The sequence below is a fragment of the Aquila chrysaetos genome, chromosome 3, assembly GCF_900496995.4.
Source record: "Aquila chrysaetos chrysaetos chromosome 3, bAquChr1.4, whole genome shotgun sequence".
Lineage (NCBI taxonomy): Eukaryota > Metazoa > Chordata > Aves > Accipitriformes > Accipitridae > Aquila > Aquila chrysaetos.
Genome location: NC_044006.1, coordinates 5,688,215 through 5,716,180, shown reverse-complemented (window position 1 = coordinate 5,716,180; position 27,966 = coordinate 5,688,215). Strand labels below are relative to the sequence as shown.

Below are 27,966 nucleotides of genomic sequence, written 5' to 3'. Positions count from 1 at the left end.
CAAAGGGGCAGAAGAGAGGTTCAAATTATTTAGGGAAGAGATGCTCTTTCACAAATAAGCAAAACTTTCTAGAGAGAGCAGAGGCAGACTCATCGCTGCTAGAAATGGCGTAATCAGGCCAAGAAGTGAATTCAAGCCTGGGTTTTTCCATGAATTTGTTCCTTGCTTATGTGTTTTTGTTAGGTTTTTTTTATTGTGTCTTGTTTTTTTTTTGCGGGGGGGGGGGGGGGTGTTAGGACTTAGGTCTCTATGATTAAGAGGTTTCTCTGCTAAGCCTATATTGCTTTCTTTCATAGTCCTTTAAGGATACTACTGGAAAACCAGAGTTTCTCACAGCCAATATACCCTAGGGTAATGTACCAAAAGAACTGTCTCCAGAAAATTGTTCCATAAGTGTTGATGTGTCCAGATAGTGGCTTACACCATGGAGTGCTCTTCAGCTCGGGTCTTCAAAGCTAGTCAGTGGTGATTCATTCACGATGTATATCTGTCTAGACATGAGAACTTGATGCAATAAAAAAGTTTCTTACTCAGGTATTAAGAGACTGTAACAATTACATAATTGTTACTAGGGCAGGAGGTCTCAAGTCATGGTAGATTATTACTGTCATGTCTTGCCCCATCTTCTTCTCTGCATGCAGACCAGTTTGGAATGTTTGGATCCAGCCAGTGAATCTATGTGCTTCTACCTACCTGAGTCGTTTGCTCCTGCTTACAGCTTTCACATTGATGCTTTTATCAAGAGACCTCCTGTAGGACCTTTCTGCGGCAGTGAGATCCTGCAGTCCATTTTCTTAGGCAGTGAAAGCACTGCTTCGGTGCTTCACATTCTTAATTTCATAATATAATCTCAGCTTCAGCTCTCTGGTAATGGGAATTCCTTTATTCATCCTTAGGTGAGGAATTTCTTAGCCTTTTTAACTTTACGCTTAAACAGTACTAAGCATATACAGATCACTGAAAAATAGCATTCTTGCAAGTCTTTACTGCACAGTTCAATCTTGTAGCTCGTGTGTCTTAGATTGGGTCACTATCCCTGTGCCCATTGGCTTTTCATGCCGTCCCTCTGATTAGCTTGGCCAGTGTGGGCTGATGCAGTCCCTTTCATAGAGTCTGAAGTCCATTCTTTCTAGCCCTCTTTCTTCCCTTCAAGCCAGCTTTTAGGGTGAAGAATTAATTCTTCTTATTTCTAGGCTGAAAGTTGGGAGACGGACTGTGCTGGTAGATTACGATGGCTCTTTTTCTGCTTTGCGGCCATCGTCGTTCAGCTGGGTACAGAGTCTCTCCAGCAGCAGGAATGCTTTTATCTACCACGGAGGGTATGATACTGAATAAATGTAAACAAACCTTATAGCCAAGGTGATGTTCACAAAATAAAACGGGGTTATCATTTTGATGGAGAACTATTTTTGGTGTGTCACAGTTGCCTTGGTCCCTTTTGCCTGCCAGAACTGTGAATTTATAAACTCCCTCACTAGTTTCCTCACTCAAGGGAAGCAAACCCAGGAAGCTTAAACTCCATTTTTCTTTCAAAGGAATATTAATGGCAAACGTTATGAGTTACTCGCTCAGCTCTGTAATAGTACACATGTCCATTGATGAGATGGTCCAGACAGAACAGAGGATTAGGAATGTAGAACTTAAGACTGAATTCGAAAAGGCAGCACAGGAACTTCACGCCCCAAAATATCCTCTGAAAGTTTGGCTTTATTTCATGCTGTCGGCCAGGATTCTCCTTACAGCACCACGATATTCATAATAAAGAAATAAATTAAATCCACCCCTTCCTGTATGCCTCACAACACACAGCACTGTGCATGCTCAGCACATGTGTAGTTTTGATAAAGAGACATTATCAAGCCTGAAATCATTTCAAACAACACAAATAATGTGGCTGCCCAGCACTTCCTCTGGAAGTAGTTCCTTGGACAAATCTTCCTTAACTCTCACATGTATGGAGTTAGTATATATATCCCTCAGTAACACCAATTCATAGAAGGAATTTTTCAGAATAAATGTACAGCTGTGTATTTTATATATAGGGTGTGAAATGCAGCCATGCAGGAGGGCCCTGCCTTCAGCCTGCGATTGCCGGTGCCAGGAGGGACTCCGCGTCTTCCAAATGCCCCACAGCACAGGGTAGGGGTGTGTGTGTGTCGGGGGGGGGGGGATAGATGTCCCCGTGCCGTCACCCAGGGGTGCTGGCTGAGGGCAGGGCGGGTTACCGGTCACTCTTTGTGTTTATGGGCTGGCAGAGGAGCTGCAGCTTGAAGGAGGCAGTGGGGTAAAAGCTGTTGGATCCCCTGCCCGTCGCGGCATCCCCGGATCCTCGGCCGTTCTGAGGGCGAGGTGGTTTTCCACCAAAGAAAGCCCTTCCGCTGACACAGCTACGATCCCACTGAGTAAAGGGGAGGGGGTCTCTCCACGTGCAGTGTCGCAGTCTTCGTTCACACCGGGCTTGCAGGGAGCTCAGTCGCTCCGGGCTGACACCCGGAGAGCGGACAACGGCCTCCAAGGCTGGTTCGGGTCCCAGGGGTTGGAGCGTGCTTCTCGCCGCTGAGGACCGGGGGCTCAGCCGCGCCGCTTGCTTTCTGTTTACATAGTGTAGACTGAGCTGTAAAAAGCCGATTGCTTCAGAAGCGAATAGGTCACTCGCAAGAGAGCGCGCACAGAGCAATGGAAAAACAAATTCGTTATTGTAACACCAGAGAGCATAAAGCAAACCTGGAGGTGACCTGCAAAAGAACACAGCACCGGGTTTCTGCCCTGCTCGGTGCTTTATGGTCTACAAAGAAAGACTGAGAAGTGTGCAGGCATTTTTTTTTTTTCCTATTTTCAAAATAAAAAGTATCTTTGTCTGGTACTTTGAATGTAGCAATCACGCTGATTCTAGCTTTCCCTGGTTTTGCTGGAGGGCCTGTGGGAGAAGGACTCCACAGAATACTAGCTGTTTTCTCAGCGTTTTCATTTAAGAAAAACAGTGTTTAGATTTTGAACAAAGCCTATTTTCTCATCTAATGTTGCTGAGAATGTCTGAGTTAAAGAGGTGTTAAGAAAAGGAAGACAGACTATTAAAAAAAATCGCTTCCTTTTTGAATAATTATTTTATGATGAAACGTGTAGCAGCAGGGCTTAAAGGTCACCAGTGAGATCAGGGCCCCTTGGTTCCCGATACTGTGCAGACATGTCGGAAGTAAACAGCTTACAACCTATATGAGAGAGGCAGATAAAAGATAATTGGAAAAAGAGGCACAGAAAGGGGAAGTGGCTCGTCCAAGGTCACGCATGGATTGCTGGCTGTGCTGGATCGAACCATCTGCGGTAGATCAGGTCTCCTGCATGCTGTTCCCCTGTTTGATCACCACAATCATTTCTTCTCCATTGACATTTTGGGAGCGTTCAGACAGGCCCGAGCGTCCCCCTGGGCTGGGTCCATAGGAGGCGATAATCCTTCACCTCTGTTGGTTTTAATGTGGCAGAGGCAAAATCCCAGTGTTGGACCCCAGGTCCAGTCCCCGACTGCTGCCTGGTTCCCACAGCCCTGGCAATGGATGTCGTTCCTGGCTTTGTCTGAGATAGAGCGATAAGGGAAACCTTTCATTGCACACCTAAAGACTTGGAGATAATCGATTGTTTTATATACATTTCTAAAATCTAAGAGACAAAAAAAAAAAAAAACCCAACCCACCAGAAAGACTTATTTGGAACGCTGGGAAAGGGTCTAAATTCTGCAACTGCCCTAGGGTGTGTGGGGCACTCTAATTTAACATCAAGGCACTTAAGAAGTAATGATGCTGTTCGTTTGCCAGACAGCCGGATTCTTCCAGGAAAAATAGGGTACAAAAGACCCCTATTCTATAATTGTGTCTGTATGTAATTTTAGGATCTAAGCTTAACGTTTCTCCATCTAAAGAAAAAGATGGGAGAAAGCACCCTTTCTGAAAGGGAACATTTTCAGTCCTTTAGCAGTGCAGAGACAGAGGAGCAAAATCACAGTTCTGTTTTCCTTGCAGATCGTCTCTAATAATGGCTCCTGGTATTGAGAGTATTGTGGTTTTCCAGCACTAAAATGTAAAGTTATTTTGAGCGTGAAAGCCCGAACGTCATTCTATTTAAAAAAATGTAAAAGAAGGAGAGGAATGTTTACAGCACATTAAAACCTGTGTGACAACTTAGCAAGAACTATTTTAACAATCCTCTTATTCCCCTTCCTGTTATGTGCCATAAAATGAGAATGCAGTGTCAGTAATAAATAATAATTCGCGCGGAGGGATGGCTCACTGTCCTGCTGGAGAGCAGGCTGGGTCAGGCTGAGCCTAAGCTTACGCTCAGCCCTAGGTCCCATCCTGCTCCGGTAGGAACCGCGGCTGGTGCCGGGCTGCTCGGCTGCCTTGTGTGCTGGGGAGGTGAAGCCAGCAGCTTCTCCTCCTCTGCTGACCCCCTCGGCAGGAGAAAGGCTTGGGAGTTTTTGTGCTGCTTTGCAAGAGCTAACTATAACCTGGTATTTAGAAAACACAGCCTCTACTACTACTGCCTCCGTGGGTTTTGTGACCCAAACGTAACGAGGATTAAAGCAGAATAATTCTTTATAAAAAAGTTTGCAGTCGGGGGTAGGTCTGCAGTGAATGTTGACAAATATTGAAACTAAATCTGAGAAAAGACTTGTTCCAATTTTTTTTGTAATCGGCATTCCATATGTGTTATGTGGAGAGCTAGGATGTGCTGCTACTTCTGTTACATAAGAGGGTTTGTTTTTTTTTTAAATAAAATGCAGTGCAGAATGCATGAGTAGTGAGAAGGCATATCAGAAAAAAAAACAAACCCTGCAAGAAAATAAGAAAAGCTACTAGGTGAAAAGCTCTCACTGAGGCTGTTATTTCCATAATTCCATGAGTTCCTTAAAGTCTCTTTTAATATTTCTGAGGAAAAGCCTCGAAGTGAAAGGAGGGAGGCAAGGATTTTTTTTTTTTTTCCCTTTGGTTTAAAGGAAGGTCTCGGTTAATTCTATTAGTAGACTTTGAGCTTGTTTTTATTTAAAAACAAAACAAAAATCCTTCTCAAGTTTAGAATCTCTGTATGGAAAAATTCTTCTTTGCCAGAGAGGGAAGTATCTCCTTTTCATTCTGTTTGTTTTGGAGTATCTGTACTTAAGTGTTTTGTGTTTCTTCTTGATTGAATACATTAGTGGTGCGTTAATTTCTTCCTGACAATGCTGGTTTCATTGCGTTCAGATAGGCTCACTCTTTCTCATATGACAGACAAACTTGTCGTTTTACTTGATGACCCTGCTTTGCCCTCCCTGGGTTTGATTGATAATGGCTTAATTTCCTACCTTGTTTACCTTTTAATGCTTTTTGAAGTGACTTTTGTTCTGGCTGCCACAAAGGAAACAGCTGAAAAAAAAACCCACATTGGATTCTTGCTCCAATTCCAATCTGTTTGCTTTGTTTTTCCTTTTTAGATTATTGTTTGGCTTTAATTTGTTTGTTTCTCCTTTAAATGGGCTTGAGATTACTCAAGGGTTCCTTGTTCAGCAGGTCAAAGGGTAACTTGGAGACTTTGAAACCGTCTCCCTTTTTATCACCAAGTTTCGTTCTTCCAAGAGTCCAAAGGATTTTGCAGGACGATAGCTCGTGGAGGATGCCTCCATCTAAGGAAAGCGTGAGCAGCAGACCTGAGTCATTGCAAGAGGCCACGGGAGCCTTTTTAGTGTTCAAAGCAGATGAAGAAGACACTGATCTAAGTCTAAATCAGAACGTTACCTAATCCTTGTATATAACTAACTAAAAGACTGAGTTTACTGAGGATTAAATACATTGAGATTGATAGGTTTGATACTCGACTACCAGTCACTTCTGTGGCCCAGGATGAAGGCCCACAGTTCTGTATTTCTAAAGCTAAAAATTTTAACAGACTTCAAACCAGAGAGGTATCAATACACAAAAATATACAGTGTGTGCTATTAAAAAATGTCCTTTAACTGAAAGAGTCAATCTGTCCCAGAGGTAATCCCTGCTTTTGAAAGAGGGAAGTCTGTTCAAACTACTCAGCCAAGGCACTGTGAATTTGTAAGACAGCAAAACAAAGCATTGGGTAATGTAGGCTCCTTGACAAAAATTCACAGCTACATCTTACTTCTGCATAAGATTTTAATCCTCAAAGGTGCTATGCACAGGGGGATCTTCTTCTGCACCTTTCTAATATAAATTCACTCACTGTTTGTTTTTTTCCAGTACTTTAAATCCCTTGAAAACCTTAGCAGGAAAAAAAAAGCACCTCTAAAATCTTCATTTCTTACAAAGATATACAAAGATAATAAATTTCAAGTGAATCACAGAGTGGAGAAGAATGCATAGGGTTTTTTGGTTTTTGTTTTTTTTTTTTTTAAAGAAAGCAGGGTATAGAGATTATCCTACAATAGCATATATTCAGCTGTGGGGCAATTACAGGGTTGCAGATTCTCAGTGAAAAAAGATTAAACTATCTTCCCCTTGAAAGTTCACCTTGACATGATTAGCAGCTCTGACCCAAACTCTTAGGATTGGAACAGTCTCACAGGTGTGAGGACTAGGGAGAGGAGATAACTGAGATGCGTGCTTGTAACTGCATTTTCAGGTTTGTAGTGAAATGACCCATAGTTTGTTTGTTTGTTGCTCCTTGACAGCTTTAAATCAGAGAGTATTTTTCTAGTGGGTTTTTTTTGTTGTTTTGTTTTTTTTTTTCCACACACACAAGCCTAACTCTCTTTTGGTTCATCCTGATATCATAGAGAGGAATGTTACAAAGTTTACAGTCTAGGTTTTCAAGTGGAAAGAGTCTAAAGTAAATCAGAGATAAAGGTGTTGCTGTAAGAACCATTTGTTTCATGTGTTCCCCAGATTGAGCTCTGTATCCTTGCATGAAAAAGACTTGCTGAAAATAGGCTATTTCCTATAAACAGAAACAAAGGAAATTGTACAGTTAGATCACCACTATCGCTTTTACTTTTTAAACTACAGATTTTGTCTTCTCTGCTGTGTCTCCTCAGCTGTGGCAGGAACTGAAATACAGGCTATTCCAGTGGCAAGGAAGGCTGACAACCTCCTCAAAAGCTGCAGTGCCATTTCAATCCGGTTGCTAAGGGATGCTCAAGCGTGATGTCGTCTGTATCTTCACTTCCAAATGAGCACATTAGTTTGGTCACAACTCCACCCCCACAGTTCACAGCCAAAAGCTTACGAGGTCATGTTCACTGTGGACAGCCTGAGCCCGTAAGGAACTGTACAACTGTCCCATCTGAAAACTAATTGACCGTTTCTTTTTTTCTGGAAGCTGGGGCATCCAAAATGCTCAGTACCTTCAACTTACTAACAAATGTGAATAGTCTGCAATAGGAAATAAGGGTGTTTGTCACCGGGAGGGTTTGGAAGGCATCTGTGGTGTAAGATGGACGTCTTGGTCTGGGTCTCATCATCACCTGTAAAAACAAAGAGTAACTCGAGTGAATTCAGAGCCTAACTCTGATTGATTGAGAGTAAAACTGATGCAACATCAGACTTGAAAGCAGAAAGTTCTATCCATTCAGTTAGAAAGAGAAAAGAATGGAACAACATGAAGTATGTGTCTCAGAAGCATTTTTTCTACAGGCTCAAAACCTACTCTGTTAAGAAAATAGTAACTCCAAAACCAGCTCTTGCATCTTGTCCAGCCAATGTTTGTGAATTTTACAACAGTATTTCCTTATCTTTTACCTATACAGGTGTGAATATCCTCATGCACGATAAGGGAGACTACCACAAGGAAAATGCATTAAAACATATGCAATGGTCTGTCAAATATAACATAAATATATTAGAACAGGAAAAATATAGTATTTTTCTTGAGGTCCTTTTGAGTGATTGTACCAATAGGTATTATATGTAAATCTTAAAAGGACAGAAGTTTATGTGTATAGGGTGGGAGGAGCTTAAGGGACATGTACTTTTCAACAAGTTCTCTCTCACACGTACTGTTATGGATGGTCTACTTCTACATTAATCTTTTTAACCATTTGTAAATCAAGCTAGTATAGTTGCCCTAGCTGGGAAGAGTAAAGTCCACATAAATTATGCACTTCAATAGGACTGCTCAACTGAGTAGAGTACATGTTTATTTACAGGACTGGGCTATTGTTACAAATCTTCCCTCAGTCTCAAACACCAAGCAGTAGTTTTGGGGGCAAAAGCTGTGGAGGGAGAATGGAGAAAAGAACTGTAATGAGATTCCTCCTTCCAAAAAAATTAAGAAAATTAAGAGATCTGATAATTTTCATTAGAATGTAATAGAAGTTAGGCCAATGGGACTAAAAAAATATTAACTAAAGTTATCAAGTGGACTGAAATGGATTATAGATATGTGAAACTTTCCTATACACGTCCCCCACAAATATTCCACTGGAATATTATTCACTTTGAATTATCCTGCTGCCTCTCCCTGTGAGATCTTTTCTGGTTTGAGAAGTGAAACAGCAGAATATCGTTTCACACTGCCAAACCCCCTGTTCTTTTTGTGAAATCCTTAAGCTAAGATGCATGTTGGTGTCTCAGAGTCTTTGCATTTACTTTAGACCGAAAAAAAATGCAGCAGAAACTGAGGCTGTTGGCTGTTACATTCAGACACAGAAGGAGTATCAATGAATTTGAATTTCATCTCTAAGTGCAATGTTCACAGTCTTCTGCGTGTAAACTCTTATCTCCCATTAATTTAAATAGTGCAGGATTGAGTCAATAGACATAAGTCTTCTCATGTGTCTTGCAGCCACTTCCACGTTCAGGTTACCTTGCATTTTTGGAAAATATTTCTGCTTAACATGCAGCAGTGTCCTTTAACACCCTCTTTTGAGTATTTTCAGGTCTCAAATAATTAGACTTTTATCACAGAGGCACTATGCCCATACATGTAGCTGTTTCATCTTTGCATTTATTCTTAAGACTGCACTTCTTCAGAAGTGAGCTTTAATTTGACAGTGGGTTAAGGGTCAGATTTTGCCTGTACTTACCCTTCTGATGTCAGGAGTCTCGTGAAACTGAAGTCCATGGATTTTTACAAGATGGAAGCTAGTGCAACTAGTTCCAATAAGAAACACAATTTACTCTAAAGACATGTCAGCAGCATTATGTTATTTAAATAAATAAAAAAGAGTGAGAACAGCTGATGTGTTGGTATGCTTGCTCTTCAAATGGTGCTCTCCTAATCAGGGCAGGACTAGAAAAAAATCATGGCAATTCGGTGGGTTTGTGAAGTACACTTGGTGCCCTACGTCTTGTGTCCTGTCGTATTTCAGAAAGACAAAAAAAGGCTGTAATTGCTGATGGGTTTAACAATTTGGGAGTTTTCTTTTTGTTTTCTGTAGCTTTTCATGCTTTTACACTTTAATAAGACTTGTACAAGAAGCTAATTCTTAATTCTGTTGTAACTGTGAGTTTTGTGAATTAGCTGAGTGTGTTTTCCCTTTTCAACTACCTCATGCTTTGTTCAGCCTGAAGAGACAGAGGCACAGGGTATACGTACCAGGAGGGCAGCAAGTCCTGTGCCCCAGCGTGGTGGCTGGCAGCAGTTTGAGTTTAACCTCGCCGAGCCCGTTCCCCGTTTGCGTTTGGGAGAGGGATGGGTGGGTGCTGCTGGACAACGGCATTTACACAGCAATGACTCCCTTGTTGGTGGATGCTTTGGCATATTTACCGCTCCGCTTTGCCTGCGCTAATGCCACTCACCGTTCACCAAGATTTTAGCCTTTTGTGTATCTCCAGCAATAATTTTTATCTTGTTTGTGTATTACTTTGTGTTTGGAGCCTGAGATAGGCTTCCTTCCCCCCCAGCTGGGACCCGAAGGGAAGCAAAGCCTGGAGCCTGGAGGCTGGGGCAGATTTTCCCTGCTGCATGAGGTGGCAGGTACTGGCATTTCTGCATTCTCTTCATACCTGCGACCATAAAAAGGCGATGAGGTTTTATAATTTTCAGTCTGAATTCTGCTTTATTGAGCCCTTTATACCTGGTAAACACCACAGTTAAAATGTATTTGAATAACGTGTATTACGTGGAAACAACACAAATAAATAAAAGACCTATAAAAGATCCAAGGAATTATAATCTTTGCTTCAGATGGATGTGGGCATTGCTGAGCCAAGTCTCTCTAAGACCTTTTAAAACTGCCTTGGCCTAAACCAGCACCTGGAGAAGTCAATAAGAGCCTCTCCACTGACTCCAAAGCTCTTAGGCTCTGTGTACCCCAAAGTTGCGGCATTTAAAAATAGACCAAAAGTGCGAATAACTCCTCAAAGACCAAGACTTGGTGGTGGTGTTCCCTGTTTCTTCTGAGGTCCACCCCTCTTTCACCAAGGGCAACTAAACAGATGTATCTGATGACACTAACTGTGACCTCTTAGTTGTTTGCTCTATTCACATAATTTTTTTTACTGCAGGTGGTTCTAAATACAGTAACTGGATGGCGTAAGAAGGTGTGTTCATGGGAATAGCGTTGTAGATAGTTGAATTTGGCAAGTGAGGATAAGTAATTTAGGTATAGTAAAGGACGTCTCACTACTCTCGGGAGGGGGGGGGGGGGGAGAAAAACTACCTGTGTATTTTAGGGAACCAGGTTTTACAAAGAGCAAAGCGCCAATCTTTGTTTTCCAGATGTAGCTGATAAGCTTGCGCATGAAAACCACTGTGTCATCTATATAATGAGGTTTCAAAAAATATTTTAGAGAACGGAGCTAGGTAGCTGGCAAAACCATATGTAGAAGCAACTGCATGCATCAAGTTGTACTCCGCCGGTCCACCCAGCGTGACTTGGTAGGTTGTTGCCCTCTGTCCCACGCCTGAAAGGGCACCCCACGGGCTCGGCTGGACCCAGCGCCCCGTCGTTTGCGTTGTGCGTGAGGGAGCTGCCCAACGCTGGGGAAATGCATTTGCCCAGAAATACCCACATTGGTAAAAATTAATTCATGCACATCAGCGTCTGCAGGATCGTCCTGTAGGTCGGTAGTCGGATATTCGGAGTTCATCAACTGAGAAAATGTATAAATACATACATACGTAAGTACCGAGTAGGATAACTTCTGCGGTGATTATTTTCAAGTGTAGTATAAAGTGCCCCGGGGCACGACTCCGTTAAAATTTATTCAGAATCCTATTAACCGAACCCCCAGCTCCTGCGCATCTCTTCTCGGCTGCTTTTCATCCCCAAAAGCCCTTCCCAAAGACCACTCGCCATCAGAGCGACTGCCGTACCCCGGCGGCCGACCGTCCGAGGGGATGGCGGCCTGGGGGGGGGGGGGGGGAAACGGACGGGAAAGAAGGCGGCATGGCGGGGAGGGCCGCTGAGTTCCAACACCGTGCAGGGGGCTCCCTGAGCGGCAGAACCCGCCGGAGCGGCGCGGGGCCCCTCTGCGCCACGGCGGGGCGAGAGCGGCGGCGGGGCCGGTTCGAAGAGGGCGCCGGCGGCGGCGCGGGCTGACGCGGGCTGTCATGTGAGCGGCCCCGCTCCCAGGGTTCAGTGTGGGCCTGCTTGCCCCACCCCGCCGCTCTGCCGCCTCGGTGCAGCTCAATAGGGGGAAGGAAAAAAAAAAAAAAAAAAAAAAAAAAAAAAAAAAAAAAAAAAAAAGGGGGGGGTTTAAAAAGAAAAAAAAAGAAATGCGGGAGAGAGCAGGGGAAATAAGACGGGGAAAAATCCTCCCGTGAGGGACAGGTTTTTGCTAGGGGGGGAGAGACCAAACGGGCTTTTTTTTTTTTTTGCCCTTTTTTTTTTTTTTTTTTTTTTTTTTCTCCCCCCGCTCCCCGCCCCGCTGGAGAAGCTGAGAGGATTCAGCCGCCTGGAAACCTAATGTGAAAAAGCAGCAGCAAGGAGAGAGAGGGGGGAAAAAAAAAAAAAAAGAAAAAATAAGCGGGGGGGGGGGCTTGGATTGGACCCCCGCACCCCGGTGAGGGAGGAAGGACCCGCGGCGGCCGGAGGGCGAGGAGCTGCGGCGCCCGGCGAGGGAAGGGGACCCGACCTCCGCCGAGAGCCGGGGCTGGCGTGACCCCCTCGGCGCTTCTGCCCGTCGGCGCGGGGGGAGAGGCGAGGAAGAGACGTTTCCCGATCCTCCCCGCCGAGGATTTGGGGAGGTTTCCGCGCCTGGAGCCCGTGCCTTTGGATCTAAAGAGGATTATTTTTTTTTTAATTTTTTTTTTTTTTTTTGGGGGTGGCACTGAAGCTGGATTTGTTCCTGTGCGTGCGGCGCGGGGGGGGGCATTTCTGTTCCCTCTAGAGGAGCCGGCGGCCCGGCCGGGGGCGCGGAGATCCCCGCGGATCGCTCCGCATCGGGCCCTGCCGCCACCCCCCCCCCCGGGGAAAGGTGCGCTGAGGGGATCGGCGCGGGGCTGAGCGGGGGGGCGGGGGAGGAGAAGCAGCTGCAGCTGCCGGGGAGGAGGCCCGGCGGAGCAGCAGCAAAGTCATCGCCATCGGCCCCCCCTTGGCTGGCTCCGGGCTCGGCTCTCTCCATGTCTCTGGCTCTGGGCAGCGGCCGCCACAGCAGCGAGTAGGGGGGGAGGAGAGGAGGAGGAGGAGGAGGAGGAGGAGGAGGAAGAAGAAGAAGGGAGCCCGGGAGAGTGCCTCCCTCCCTCCCTCCCTCCCTCCCCCCGGCAGCCCCGGCCGCCTCCCGTCCCCTCGCCCCGCGTCCCCTGCCTCCCCCTCCCCAAGATGGGCTGTTTAGGGAACAGCAAGACGGAGGATCAGCGCAACGAGGAGAAGGCGCAGCGGGAGGCCAACAAGAAGATCGAGAAGCAGCTGCAGAAGGACAAGCAGGTCTATAGGGCCACGCACCGGCTCCTCCTGCTGGGTAAGGGGGCCGCGGGCAGCGCGGCGCCGGGGCAGCGGGCCGGGGGCCGGCGGCCGTCCCCTCCCCGCCGGGGGGAGGGCAGGGGGGAGGGCGGCGGGGCCGCGCACCGGCCCCCTGCGCGGGCACGGGGAGGCCCGAGGGAGAGGTGGGGCCCGGGGGGGGGGAGCGGAGCCGCAGGGCCCACCGGTTCCGCGGGGCCGGGGCGGTCGGGGTGTGTGTGTGTGTGGGGGGGTGTCGGTTGGGGCGGCCGGCGAGCCCGCTCCCGCCGGCGCCGCGGGGATCCGCTAGGGCCCGGGGGCGCTGAGGGGAGCGGTGCGGTGCGGTGCGGTCCGGAGGAGCCTGCCGGGCTCCTCGGCCTGGCGGCGGCGGGGAGGTGTCGGGCACCACCCGGGGCGCCGCGGGCAGGGCCGGCCCGCAGGTACGGAGCTGCGGCTTGGGGGGCCGCTCTCCGCCCGCGGGCGGGTGCGGGAGGGGGGGCAGCGCCCCACCGCCGGGGCGGCAGGCCGGGGCGGGGAGCGGGCCTCGGGGCCGAGCGTGAGGAGGTGGCCGGGGATGCCGGGCCGGCCGCCGGCGAGGGGCGCGGGAGCGTCGGGCCCGAGGGGGAACCTGGGAGATAAACAGGGCAGGGCGCTGACAGGGGCCGCGGGCCTGCCCCGGGCGTGCGGAGCGGGGAAGCAGCTGCCGCGGCGAAGGCCGGTCACCGCGGCCTGGCAGGAGCCGGGGGCCGGGCCGGGGGAGGCGGCCGAGGCTCGGCCGGCCCGAGACGGCTCCTCTTCGCCGGGGGCTGAGGCAGGGGAGCCGAGGAGCGTGCGGCCAGGCCGGGGAGAGGAGGAAGAGGAAGGGAGGAAGTCGGGGAATCGTTTTGGGGGAAACGGAGGGAGGATGTCGGTCCCGGAGGGAAGCGCGGCGGCCGGCGTTGGGGACGAGGGAGCTCCGTGGCGGGAGGGAGCGGGGCCGGGGCCGGGAGCGGGCGGCCCGCACGCCCTCCGTCCCCCGGCGGGCTCCTTGGGCTTACTTTCGCCGCACCATTAATTAATTGAGGTATCGCGCGTTTGGTGGAAGGGGAACGTTTGTAGCTTGGCTTCAGGTATTACCTCAGCGGTGAATTTGGGTTACCTGCATGTGTCGTGTTTTTCGGGAGATCCAGTTAGAAATGCAGCTTATGGCTTCAAGGAAGGGGAAGGTCCAAAAATCGGTATCGGAGAGGACAAGAAGATGTTTGTCACACTCATTAAGTCAAAGTATTTTAAAGTAGTCTTTTAAAACAAGATGCAGTTATGAGATCTCGGTTGTTTAGCTCACGCCGAGGGACCGCTTCTGCACATTATGCAGGGGCTTTAGCGTGGAGCAGAGGCTAGGCCTCAGTGAGCTGACTCAGTTCTGGTGTGAAACAACCATAATTGGGTGGGGGGAAAAAAAAAAAAGGAATTTTTGAAGGTTGTGAATTTGGAAGTGTACACTTACCGGTAAAATCTTTCAAATGCCAGTTTGAAGAAAGAGGCTTAACGTAAATGGAGAGTGACTGGGACTACAGCAGCACCTGCAGCACTGAGGAGTCTGCCAGGGTGCCAGCAGAAATCTTTTAACAGGATAATTTGGACTTCAGCTCCTGGGGAATGTCTTGGACTTCCAGATTTCAGGCTGAACGTTACGTAGATACATAGAAGCCATTTGTCATCAAGTGGGTTACTTTCGTAAGAGGCAGAGTTTCAGAAAACAGAAACATGATGGGCTTGCCTGGGTTTTCCTTCTGTTTTCTTTAGTTTTGGTGGCTGAAAAATAGTTCAGATACTTGTAAATAAAAATTTGCGGGTGTTCAGTGATGGCTGTAAGGTCATCTGTGTGCATGTGTTTTAAAGTGATAGTTCAGCTGTTGCAGTTTTGAACAGTAGCTGTCATGAATTGTGGACAGTCTATAACACAAACTCACTGGTGAAAAATAAAAAAGCTTACGTCCCTATTGTTATGTCATGTTTACTTTAAGACACGTGAAATAAAAAAACCAAGTACTTTGAAAGTATTTTTAATATTTTCACGTCATATTCAAATAACAACAAAGAAGAGCTGCCAAGTGTTCTAACGGGTTCATACTGCTCTTTGTAGGCCCCACTGCTGTACACGTGCTTGCCCCTTCTGCCATGAGCAGTCTCACTGAAATTAGTGGAACTCTCCTTGGTGGTGAAGTTAAATGTATGCATAATTGTTGGTAAGAATAGGGCCTTAATGAGTGGCCAAATATAGAAATAGACTTATTCAGAAATTTAGTTGTAATACTTCATTTTGGTTCACTGGTTTTGTAGCTGATCCAGAGAACCCAGGTATGTCAATTCCAAACTATGCATTTATAGCAAATGCAACAACTATCTACCCTCATTCTTGGTCTAAGTGAAGCAGAGATTTTGGCTCCCAGCACTTACAAATATAAGATGTGATTTGGAGTTACAGCTGAAATTTTGTTATTAATTATTCTGAATGGAAGTACGACTATAGCATATGCTGCTATTCCTGAATAATTCTTAGTTGTGAAGAGGACCCAGTCTCTCTCTTAACCCGAGATACTCATTCTTGGATTAGTTTTGCCACCTGTCTTTATTGCATGGTGCAGTATGCCTGAAGAGACAGAGTGTGTATGTTATAAAATAGTAGTTTTGGGGCGAAATGGCACTTGCCTAACGAGTTGGAGATAAAAACCGCTCTCTTAAGTGCTTACAAAACTTCAGTGACCAAGGAGAGGAAAAAGGAGTAAGGCTCTGGTATTAAGGTGGCAAAACATGCAAGCAGGTTCTATGGAGAGAAGAGCAGGGCTATTAAGAATTCATGAGGGAGAAGGAAAAGAAGGGAAAAAGCAGAGGGGAATGCATTTGTCGGAAGATGAACTTTGAAATATAACTGCTAAAATACAGTTTTGAACGTGAGGCTCAAAATGGAGGCTTGTGCTCTCAGTGTGTTCTAGCAGAGGCCTGGCATCCTATAAATGCAGACTGTACCTCTGTGCCCATTCTGCCACAGACATACATTTTCTGTTGTTGAGACATAGGCTAATGAGAGGAATAAACGAGTAGCCAGGAGACACGGAGGGGAATCTTTCTAAATTTTGCCAGGTTATGATACTACTCTTGCAAAAATATGTTTGCTTTATATAGAAAGCTACCAATCTGGCAGCATGGAGCAGCTCAATTAAATGCTGCTGTTCCAGTCTTTTTAGCATGCATGGAAAGACGGGTACTATAGGCAGATGGGTTGCCCTGTGCACTGGCATTCTGTGCAGCACAGCAGAAATAGCATACATCTACTTATGGAAACTGGAGTAAAGTGGAGTGGTTTTTTTTGTACTGCAGGTATATAAGGGAATCAGAGGAGAGCTGCGGGGTGGGGGGGAGGCTATTTGGAGCATGTAGCCACAAAAGGTGGTCTTTGCGTCTCGTTGCGTATATGATTGATTTGGAACGTGTAGAGAGGGTGGGAGGTTGCTTACAAGACACAAATTAGAGAAGGAGGCTTCTGTAGCTTTGTGGGTGGAGGCTTAAAGGGATGCCTTCCTTTTTCAGATGTGAGTATCCACATTTTTTATTTCTTGTGATTTAAGGTACAGTCTTTTGACTGGGTGATGATAACTGCAGCCAAACTTAAAATATTTTAAGGTTCTAATGAAAATGCTTCAGTTTAATATGGACTTCAGTCAGTCTTTCTCTCCATCAGAGTAGTGACAAAGAAAGCAGTTTTTGACATTCCCTGTCTTGTTCTCTGTAAAATGTTGAAGTTGTCCTTTTCCTTCCAAACCCTGCAATCTGCTTTTAACGTTGACACTGGAAAAATGAACAGTGAAATGATCCAAGATTCAGATCTGACACATGACTTGAGCTGGGCATTTATTTTTAGCTACAACTGAAGTTTCCAGTGGCAATTATTTCTTTTTCTTTCACTTTTCACTCCTGCACTGAGAAAACCAACTTTCTCGATTTTACCCTGAAGAAAAAATTCTAGTGTGTCACTTCATCACTCATGCTTCCTTCTGAAATTGATTTACTTTCATTTTCTAGGTGCTGGTGAATCCGGTAAAAGCACAATAGTCAAACAGATGAGGATCTTGCATGTGAATGGATTTAATGCTGAGTAAGTGCATTTGCTTTTTCACTTTACAACCTACCTTACGTCTGTGCACCACACAGTAGTCGTTGCTGTTGTTTTATATCTTGGTATATTTTCTTCTTGCTACTGTTTCACGGTCTCTAGAATTCAGATGTGTATTTTTAGATGAGATTAATAGACATTAACTTGAAGTCATGCACCAATAATAAGTAAGAGGTAACGGTATAGAATGATTTATATCAAGGTTCAGTATAGCTGATTTGATTAAGGCTTAAGTTTTGTGGTTTGTTTTTTTTAACTGCAGTTTCTTTCACAACATGGCTGACACTGATTTACCTCCGCTGTAGCACATTGATTCATACTGCTGTAAACATACCTCCTGTTAGTGCACAAAATGAATGCAATTTTCTTCATTTAGAGCAAGTAAGGCTTTTGCTTCTGTCTCCTCACAAAATGAGACTGTACTATGAATTTTGGGGGTAGTAGGTCAGATTTTCTTCTCTTTTCTGTTGTGTTTGCTTGTCCAGATGTTTGTGTTAAATTATGTTTCTAAAAGCTTTTCTTGTTCGCACTTAAAATCTGTTTTATTATATGATAGTTGTGAGGAGTGGAATGGCATTAGGATAGGGAAAATGGAAATCTTTTTTTTTCTTTTTTTTTTGTCTGAGACAGATTTGTGTCTGCTAACTTTTTCATCTAACCTTGCTAGGGAGTAGGAGGACATTATTCTGCATGTTATGTGCTTGCACGTGTCCATGTGTGTGTCTACCAGAAGCCGCTAAATTAATTCTAATTGAATTAAGGTGTTAGAATTTCAGAGCTTATTCTCTGTGTGTATTTTTTTTTTTTTTTTAGATTATATTACTGGTTTTGTCTTTCTCATCTTCAAACATAACATTTTTGTATTGGCATCCTCTACCTTCTAGTAGTATCGTCTATTTTGTGAATAGTGCCTTTTTCGGAAGATTAAGCTTTCACCAGTCTTTCAGTAGTTAATTCTTCAGTCAGAATGTCTGAGCTAAAAGTTTAGCCGAGGAGCCTGGACAATACTTCTTCCTAATCCCCAAATGCTAGTTCAGGATAAGGTACACAGTCTTTTGGAAGAAAGTTCAGACTGATTCATAATAAATTACATTCTGTGCTACATGTTTTTAGCTACTCTTTATAAGGAATATTTTCTTTATCCAAGACAACTCTTTTTCAGAAGTGCCCAGTCCTGCATCCTGTTAGTGCTGAGTTGTCTCCATTGTTTTGGCTGCTCTTGTTACTAAAGACCTTTTAAAAGACTTGCCCAACTTAAAAGATTTGCATGAGTTGACTTTGATAGCAGCTCTCAACATTAGGTGCCAAGTAAAAAGTTCATCAATGAAAGCTGAAGTCAAGGATCCCTGGCACCTTTAAAAGTATCAATCCATTGAACCAACACAGTTCTTGTAAGTTTTCTAAGCGTACAGATGCTCTTAAAGAGATGATGCTGCAGTGTAATGAATGGTGTATTACGTGGGTAGATTAACTTTCTCAACCCTGCAAGCTGCATACCCAAATTTTTGCGAAACTGGGAGTCCATAGACCCGTTATACAAAGCCTGCAGAGCTGGGGAGGGACTGGGACACACTCTGGGATTTGCAACAGCAGTGTGTCCCTCGAGTATCTCACTTCTGCGTTGTAGGTTGGGGCTGAGCTGAGCACGCATCTGGATTCCAGGGCAACATGGCAAATTTGGCCTCAGGAGCCTCTGCTGGCTTCTGCCTTCTCGTAGGCAAGGGATTTGGATTACCTAGCAGCCCTATGCCAGCACAGCCCTGCTTCCAGTCACATAGCATACCCCAGTGTGGGAGGATGCGTGAATTGCGGGGGAGCTGCATGCAGCTCAGGAGCCATAGGTTGTCCACCCCATGGCGTATTGTCTTGCAGTCAAGTTTGTGCTTGTCCTTTTGTGGGTAGTATGTATTGGAACATTCAGGTGCGTAAAAATGAAATTAAAAAGTGGTATATATAAAATGTACAAGAAGTAAGTTATAATGCATCTAGTTTTAGGTTTTTGTTGCCAAAAATAATCAGTGGATCCCCTTTACAGGGGGGAGAAGGCTGTTTTTCAGTGTTTTGAAATACTTGCAAGTTACACGTTTGTCCTTAGGTAACTTGTATTTTCTTCAAAGTAACTAACTGCTCCCTACATGGTCCTGCTTTCCCTGCTACCGTTTTTGCCAGATTCATTCCTTTCCTGCCCTACTTACCTTGAGGAAAAATGATGCGGGATTCAGCTAATGAGAGAGATAGTATGGAAGTTTTTTGGAAGGGTAGGAGAAGTAAATCATTACTTCTCTTAATGTTGTTATCAGTGGTTCTGCAACATAAACATGTTTGTATACACCACCACAGTTGATGTGATGAATAACAGCAGAGAGGTTGTGAAAACTGTAGTATGCTGGAGATGAAGAGAGATTTTTTTAATGTCAGTGTCCATGTACATAACTGTAGTTTTGAATTATTTCTGTTGGTGCAGCTTATTCATGTGGCTTGAAAGAAATCCAGTTTAAAGTCCTGTCTAAAACTTGTTTGCCTTTGATTTGATTGTCCAGTGATAATTGATGTTTGAAGCAGAAAGAGGATACCTGTTATGAAGGATGTCTAATGTGCTATGAACAGGGGAATCAAAAGTTTTTATGTTGTCTTACTCAAATACTCTTCTTAATTTCTGGTGAGTAAACAGGATATCCAGTGCTAAATGCACTAGCTTCCTTCAGTGAGTGCAAGGATTTTTTATTTGTTGTGGATTTAGGATAGATGGACAGTTGTCATGTGCATTTAGGTGAAATGTTGTAGCATTTAACAAGGTGAAATCTATGTAGTTCTACAAAACTAGAAGAATTTCCTCTGGGACTCCAATCCTTGATCGCTTTAGCTAATTAATTATTTGACGAACTGTATGGAATCAAGTGTTCCAGGTAATTAATATGCTTAATAGTTAACAATGCTAAGGTGAATTTGAAGGTGGTTAAAGTTCTAGCCAAGTTAACTACAGTAAAGACTGTTTAAAAATTTCTCAATGTTCTTTTTATAATCTGTAGTTGAGTGTAGAAATAATTTTTTTTTGTTCCTGTCGTCAAGGTGGTGTGTGGGAAGTAACAGCGCTGTGGCATTGGTAGGCAGAGTAGAATACTGGAGAAGCAAGGCATGGTCTACAGCACAGGTTTTTCTGGATGGAGTTTTTGGAAGGGCTTAGCCCGCTTCCAGCTCTTGCAGGACAGCTTCAGTTGGCCGTGCTATCAACTGACGTCTTCCTACAGCAATTTCATAAGCGTGCCTTGTCTTTAACATGGAAGAGCTGCATTTTAAGCATAATGAAGACTCCATATCAACCAAATTTTCTACTCTTTGCATTACTGCCAACAACAGAGCCCCTTGTGATGTAGAAAGGGTTTAAATTTGGCTTGTAATAGCAGGAAGCCTGTGACTTCCCTTCCTTTCCTTTCCTTCCCTCCCTCCTCAACACTTCAACTGTCTTTTCATGAGGCTGTTCCAGAGGAATAGGTCTCTGCTGTTGCATACTGCATTTTGTGAGCATCCACTGGTAAAGTGGAGCTAAAACCTTCTCTTTTTGACTGCAGAAGTTTGGGTGCCAATCTTTGTGAGCCAGAAAGGATTAAAAATGGGAAAGGGAGGACAGGAGGTGTAAGGAATATAGTTGGAAGAATTAATGTAAATGTATAGTTCAGGTTGAAGAGGAAAAAAAACCCCCTCTTTTCTGTGTTATCTTGGGGCCAGGGTTCTTTGCTTCTAAGATGATGGCCTTTCACTGACTTTTTTTTAAAGTCATCTTTCCCCTCTGTGATTGCTGTGGGTTTGGCTGACAGACTCTAAGGAGAGGGTCATTGTCATGCACAATTTTAGAAAGTGGGAAATTGGCAAGGGTGATAGACAATTTTGAAGTGTCATGGGAAAAACTGGGACAAGCAGAAATATTTAGATAGAAATAAATTGTTGAAATGTGACTTATGACATCCACTACAAAGGTTGACAAATAATGGGAATATGCCTTTGTGATTGGTAAGTTTGAATAGTATTTATGATTCAGGAAGTCTTCAGTTTATCAGGAATTTCAGATAACACTTCTCAGCCTCAGTTTCCCAAATGGTGTTGTATAATGATGACTTTATTTCTTAAACTGGTATATTGAAGTGTTGAATAGGAGTTTGTGTATTTATCAAATCTGTTAATGATGATGGCAGAAGCAGAACTGAATAGTTTTATCTTCAAGACTTAGATGACAAATATATTTACGTTTCTCTTGTACTTTTAAAAATTATTTTGTCTTAGTGGGGAAGTTAAGAAAGCCAAGTCTGCCTCTTAAAGGTTTGGAACTTTTTGTCTTTTCTTACCTAGATTTAGTAGTTTGTGAGGAAGGCAAAGTAGCCATTGATGCTTTCTAATCTTTTCTTTATACGTCTTGTACACCAAAAGTTGAACTGCAGTACCACCATTATTTCACATTAACCAGTAGGTGATGTTATCTAGTCACATTGGTCAGTGTCGATTTCTTTTGTGACTGAAATGACTTCTGTTTCGGTAACTTTACTCTGCTTCTATCTGATACTGTGTTTTGTTTTCTAACTTTGGTCTTTCTATGCATGTGATTTTATGGAAGGGAAGTTAATGTTATGAGTGAGGAAAAAGTACAATATTTATAACTAAGTCTTCTAAAATAATGATTTCCCTCCTAATGGCTAATATTAGTTTGTATACACAAACGTTATTGCTCTGTTTTTACAGTTCCTTTAGATTTGTGTACCAATACCATGTTTTTAGAATGGTCACATCAGTTCCTTGCCAAGAAACAAACTGACTTTATTGTATTTTACTCTACTGGCAACAAAAATAATTTTTTCCTGGTGTCTGAGTACCATTGAAAATTGGAGGCGGGTGGGGGGGGGTTATGTGTGTGATTTCCCTCCCCCCTCCTTCTTTCTTTCTTTCTTTGTGTCACAATGTATATTGGGAGGCTTCTGCAGATTTGAGGCAGAGAGTTCTTTTCTTTTCTCTTTTCTTTTCTTTTCTTTTCTTTTCTTTTCTTTTCTTTTCTTTTCTTTTCTTTTCTTTTCTTTTCTTTTCTTTTCTTTTCTTTTCTTTTCTTTTCTTTTTCTTTTCTTTTCTTTTCTTTTCTTTTCTTTTCTTTTCTTTTTCTTTTCTTTTCTTTTCTTTTCTTTTCTTTTCTTTTCTTTTCTTTTCTTTTCTCTTCTCAGCTCCTGTTCCAGGGCATAGACGAGGTGTTACTGTGCTGGAAAATTTGTGTGTACATGTCCGTTAAAGACTATGAAAAGTTCCATTCCAGCTGAACAGCTAGTTATGGGTTTTGATCAAAATTTGTGCTGCAGAACATAAAGTGAAGGTGTGGGCGGAGAGGGGAGCAGGATATGTATTTCAGTCTATTTTAGGTCTTGTCCTAAGAAATGACACAGTTGTGTAATTGAGTTTTGTCAAAAGACAAGAATATACCAACAGTGAATAAATACTATGATTAAGAACTGAGTACTGCATATAGCTTGTAAAAGTTTATGCAAAATGTTTATGCAAGTTAAATGGAAGTTCCATTAACTTGAAAGAAATGGGAGGTAATATCTGGTGATGTTAAACAACCTAAGCAAACAAGAAATTCCTTAATTGTTAGGATGTTTAATGTTGTGTTTATGTGCTTGAAATAATTTTTTCTTTGGAAATACTTTTATTTTTACAAAGGGGAAAATTCCATTCTGTGAAAAAGTAAACCTGAACTCAATGAAGCAGCATTAATATTTCGTTATGTTTTGAAAAAAAGGAGAAAAAGTTTCCAGGTTTTGGGTTTTTCAAGTTTCTTGTGGTATCTTGCCCTAAGATATGAGACATTCTCCATTAGGAATATGTGCAAGTGTTTTGCAGTTAAAACTACTGCTCGGGTGTGATTTTAAATACTGTAAGATGAGTTTTCAGAAAATTCTGATAGTTTATAATGCCTATAACAGGCCTTATTCGGCAAAGAGTATTAACGTACTGTGGTACTGAATATTCCAATAGTCAATGGAGTAACTCCTTTACCTTGCTTAGAGGCATTCTGAAATCAAGCCATTAAAATATTTCCCTGTGCAAGTGAAGTGAAATTTTTTTTTTTTCAGGGTGCAAAATGATGTTATTTAGGTTCCCGAAAGTATTACAGAAAAGCAATGCTTGAAGGAATCTAAAAGTTTACAAAGCTGTTTAGTTCTATCTGGTTTTAGATACTCATGGTAGGCTCAGGCTAACCATAAGTGGAGAGATGACAACACAGTATTGAAAGAAAGTATAGACTTTCATTTTTACATTATACTTTATTTTCAGCTGCCCGTTTTGTGTGTTTGCTTTTTCAAGAAACTCTTACTTAGGTAAAAGAAAGTGAGAATTGAAGAAAAAAATTTCTTTATTTTTATCATTGCATGGGAAACAAGGTGTTGTTGCTCATAGCAGAGCATGCATCTTATCTGCATTTACTGGTTGGTGGGAAATGCTGAATTCTCCTAGCAAAGCAGTATTTAAACTACCAGTTTTATGTTGTTGCATGTTGAGAGCTCTCTGTCCTCTGAATTGCTGTTCCTGGCCTTGCAACTTGGCTTTTGTGCTTTCAGCTAAATATTTCAGTTTTCTGATTAAAAAGAAAAAAAACAACAGCAGCAGTAGTAAACTCATCCCTTAAGCTAAATTTGCATATGTTGCAGACATGATTTGGCATGTAAAGGGACTGGCCAAAAATATGGCAATAGTTTTTACTTGTTTAGAGGTTTAAATTTCACAAAAGCTTTTTAAGTATGCATAGACAGCTATCAACCTAGTCGAAAGGTTTATAGTTAGAGTTGTAGAGAGCTTGGAGGGCAGTAACTATGAATAGTGGAATAAGCATGAGTGATGTAATCTGAGAAGCAGAAGAGAGAGACAGAAGAGAGCTTAAGACTTAGCTATGTGGAAAACGTTGTGAATGGGTCTGGGAGAATTTTGACTTTTGATGGTAGATGTGGGATTTTATTTTTGGTAAAAATGAACAAATTTGGTAAACCCTGTTTTAAAAAAATCGCAAGTTTCCTTTTACCTTCTCAAAACAGATAGTAAACTGTTCTTTGGGTAGCTGAGCTAATGAAGTCTGGTTTCTGTAACTTGTTCTGTGTTTCCCAAATCTTTTCTGCAATAGTCCCTCCCAGTCCCCTACAGCGTCTGCAGTTCCTCCCCACAGGACCTGTAGCTTCCCAAGTATCTCCCGTTTCCTCCAACCAATACAGCCCTCGTTGTAGCCCATGTTCCATGGCCCTGATGTCCGCTGCAACTCTGACCCCTAAATACTCCTGGATTGTCCAGTCCTTTATCTTCCTTTTTTCTGCTTTTCCTGCTACCTGGACAAAGTCAGCATGTACTGTGGCTGGTGTGTATCTACATGAACTCTTCCTGCTTTTCCTCATTGGAGCACTAATTTTGGTCTCTATTCTACTCAGCCTCTGAATTTTGTTTCTGGGAATTAATCTCTGCAACAACAACCCTCCTTCAAGTTTCGTTGAAGTTTGACAACAGTATCTGAGAGAGAGTGAGACTGAGAGAAAACCGCTAAAAAAAGTCCTACTCTTCCTCAATTCACGCCAAATATTTTTTGAAATATTTTTACCCTGCACATTCATGAGTTAAAGTGGAAGTAGTATGTTTTTCTCCATTTTATTATCTTAAGCAAGCATCTCCTAGTATAAGCCAATGTATCATATTCTATTTGTTATTTAATAAATCACGAACTATATTAAATACACCCAAAAAACTTTAAATAACTTCAAAAATAGAACTCTGTATGGAGAATATTAAATAGATATCTATATTCCACGCTTCAGTGTGCTTTCTGAAAAAAATTCAGTGTATTGGGTTTTCCCCAACTCTTCCCAAGAATTAGACCTTCAGAGTGATTACCTTTTCTCTAGCCAGTGTTACAGAATCGGTACTATGTGAAGAATTTTCTTCTATAGTATCTCACTGGATTTCTTCCTGTCACATACATTTTGGATGGGCAGACTGGGCAGTACTGTGATATTCCCAGTAAAAAATGGTTTTACTAATTTATCCAGATGGATGCTGGAATTACTTTATATATGAACAGAATACTTTTCATCATCTTAAGCTCATGGAAGGCTACCTTTTCGGTATTAAAATTGTACCTTCACATTATTGCAATCCCTGATGATTCCCCTTACTTCATTATGTAGCTACATTTTATCTGTTGCCAGTCATTCCAGCTGGGGAAATTTTTTCAATTTCATTATGTTAAAACCTAGTGTGTTTTTCCTGTAAGATACAATTTATTATTAAAAAATGCAGTGCCTTTCTCAGCTCCTTCTAGCAATCTAGTTATGAGTGTTATTTCTTGTTCCTGTTTCTTAGGTTGCTGAGCTTCCTGCATTGTTATGTTCTCTGTGGGATAGGTTCAGTAAGAGTGAAGATGTGTCCCGTCATTTCTCTTTTCTTAGGCTGGGGGAGCAGGTTTGTGGGGTTCTGAGGGATTTTTTTTAAAAATGAAAAACACTACTCTTGTTCCAGTTTTGTAAGCATTCTTCCCAAGTGTCTCCTAGATCAAGGCAGGCATAGCTAATGCTTTGAAGTATAATCCAGCAGGCAAATTTATCTCTATCTTTATTTTTAGATATATCATGCGTTTGTATATTAGGGTTGCCCAAGTCCCATCTCTGATGAAGAGCTGAGATACAGAAATTGTTCAGCTTAATCGTGGTCATTCAAAGCTCTCAAGTTGAAATGAAGGAATTTCCACTGATGAGGTTTTTGTTTTGTTTTGTTTTTTAAATGTAACTTGAATCCTGATGTTGAAAATACTATGCCCTCCATTTTACTTTGACAATTGAATCTTGGGTTCCTAGTAAATGCAAGAGTACTTAGGATATGGCGCAAGTGTAGCTGCACCAGCTTTTATTAGTTATTTCTACAACCGTACTCTAATGTAAACATGCAGTTAATCAGAATTACTTGTTTACAGCTGAGCTTGCTTACTTAGAAACAGCCATACATTGAGGTATCTTTTTGACGGCTAAGGGGCAAAATTATCCACTTTTTGAGGAATGTAGTAGTGGAATGTCTTGATGAGATGTTCTGTTTTAAGGTGTTTGCTATTACAAAAGTATGGGAAAGCTTGTGACCTTCTCTTAGCTACCTGTTGCTGACTGTATTCTCCAAAGGGCTATTTAATAAGTCATTGTGTTCACTTGTCTTTTTAGTTAAGGCACCAGAAAATAATCATCTCTCCCAGCTGCACCCTTGTAGCCTCCCAAGAGTGGTGGGTGAACTAATGGAGCAGGCAGAGGTGTGCAGTATTTCCTTCTGAGGTTTAGTGTAGTCCCAGTAGATGTTATATTTAGCCTTGAATGGCAACTTCACAGCTAGCTGGGGGATTTACTATTGCCTTCTTAATCATTGTGATTTAAATGCTCTCTTCTTGTCAGTAGGTCTGTGTGCATAGATACACTTTTATTTCCTTCAAGTTAAGACATTTTTATTCTGTTTTGCCAGTACAATTATCTATATAATATAAATGTTCATATTAATTAGAAAATGTTGCGACAAAGTAGGTTTCTTCCTTAAGTTTGCAATGAGAAAGGATGCCTTGCTCATATCTTGCTTAATTTTATTTTTTTAAATAGAAAAAAATGTGTAATGGGACACTTAGCACATTAAGTTTAGCAAACTATGTGTAGTACCTGTTTTAACCCTGATAATTTAAATAACTTAAAAATAAATATGCTAGCTAAATTTGATTTAACATGGCATTACTGTGGAAAAATTAAACTAATTGGTTTCATGAATTTTAATTTAATTGCATAACAGTGATTGGCATAGTTTCACATATTTTGTGTTGCTTTTAACAGTTTCAGACCATTTAAGATAAAGATGAAAACTTACAGTTGTAATAGCTTTTTTTAAATAAGTAAAAGATAATAACCATAAGGACATAGCCATTTGCTGAAAAGATTTTATTAAATACCTTTTATTTTTTTTTTGTTTTGTTTTCTGAAATGAGAATATAATCACAGCACTGCATTATTCATGAAAAAAAAAACAAGCACAATGCAAAGCTGAGGAAATTATTTTTTTTCTTTAAACGAGTGAGAAAACTGAAAGGAGAAAGGCTGTTAAGTACTCAGAGTTCTCAGGAAAGCTAATAACACTCTGACCCAATCTGCAAGTCCATATGCAGGTCAGGAAGAGCAGCTCTAGTTCTCCTGTCCTGGCCTATGCTTTCTACACTGCAGGATATTTGACAAAACAGTTGCAGAGGTCAGTGTCAGTAAGAATTTTTAAGTTTTCTGATACTTTGTCTCCATGTATTTTGCAGCAAGCATGTTATACAACTTCCTGGAAGATTTGCTTTATGGGGTTGTTTTGGGTTTTTTTGTTGTTAAATTTCTATGGTGTAGGAAGTTACTGAATTTTCAGTATTGGGTTTTGAAGCGTACTAAAATAGATGCCTGTAAATTAGATGCAACCTTTTACTTTTGGTATGTAGAAATGATTAATGTTGTTTCAAAGTAGTTACTTGTAGGAACACATTCTGCTTACACTGAACATTGTAGATAACAATACAGTCCATAACTTACTCATAAGACACTTAAAAATTGCAAATGTAACTATTTTGCCTTTTAGTATTTTGAATTGAAAATGGAAGGGAACTGTGTCACTTGACTCTTAATTTCACCAAACCATTGGGAATTTGGGATGCTCCCTACTGCCTCTGTGTTTTGCCTTCACTTAATTGGACAGTCTTCATTTTATGTAATTGCATCTTATGCAATCATATGTTTACTTTCCTTTATTTATCACTGAAGAACTTCGTAGTGTTGTATTACCTCAATATCTTTTTGACACCACTGGAAAATAAGGGGCTAGAAAAAAGTAAAAAAGACTGAGTTTAGTAAAGCATTTCTGCTTATTTTGTAGAATTGTAGGAAGTCAGAAAAAACCACTTTGAAAGAATGTAGGCAACATACTGTCTGGCTTTTTT

The 27,966-nt window shown here is 42.4% G+C and overlaps 1 protein-coding gene across 3 annotated transcripts in view; it reads left to right on the top strand.

Moving 5' to 3' along the window:
• Positions 1-27,966, top strand: part of GNAS (GNAS complex locus) — a 162,077-nt gene that overhangs the window by 47,207 nt on the left and 86,904 nt on the right. The window contains exons 1-2 of one of the 3 annotated variants that reach the window (XM_030007690.2): positions 11,786-12,836; positions 16,877-16,949. In XM_030007690.2, coding sequence (XP_029863550.1) covers positions 12,698-12,836; positions 16,877-16,949 — 212 coding nt within the window. In that variant the 5' untranslated portion in view covers positions 11,786-12,697. Of the gene's footprint in view, positions 1-11,785; positions 12,837-13,712; positions 16,387-16,876; positions 16,950-27,966 lie in introns of those variants that run through there. The other 2 variants (XM_030007691.2, XM_030007689.2) reach the window with 2 other exon arrangements.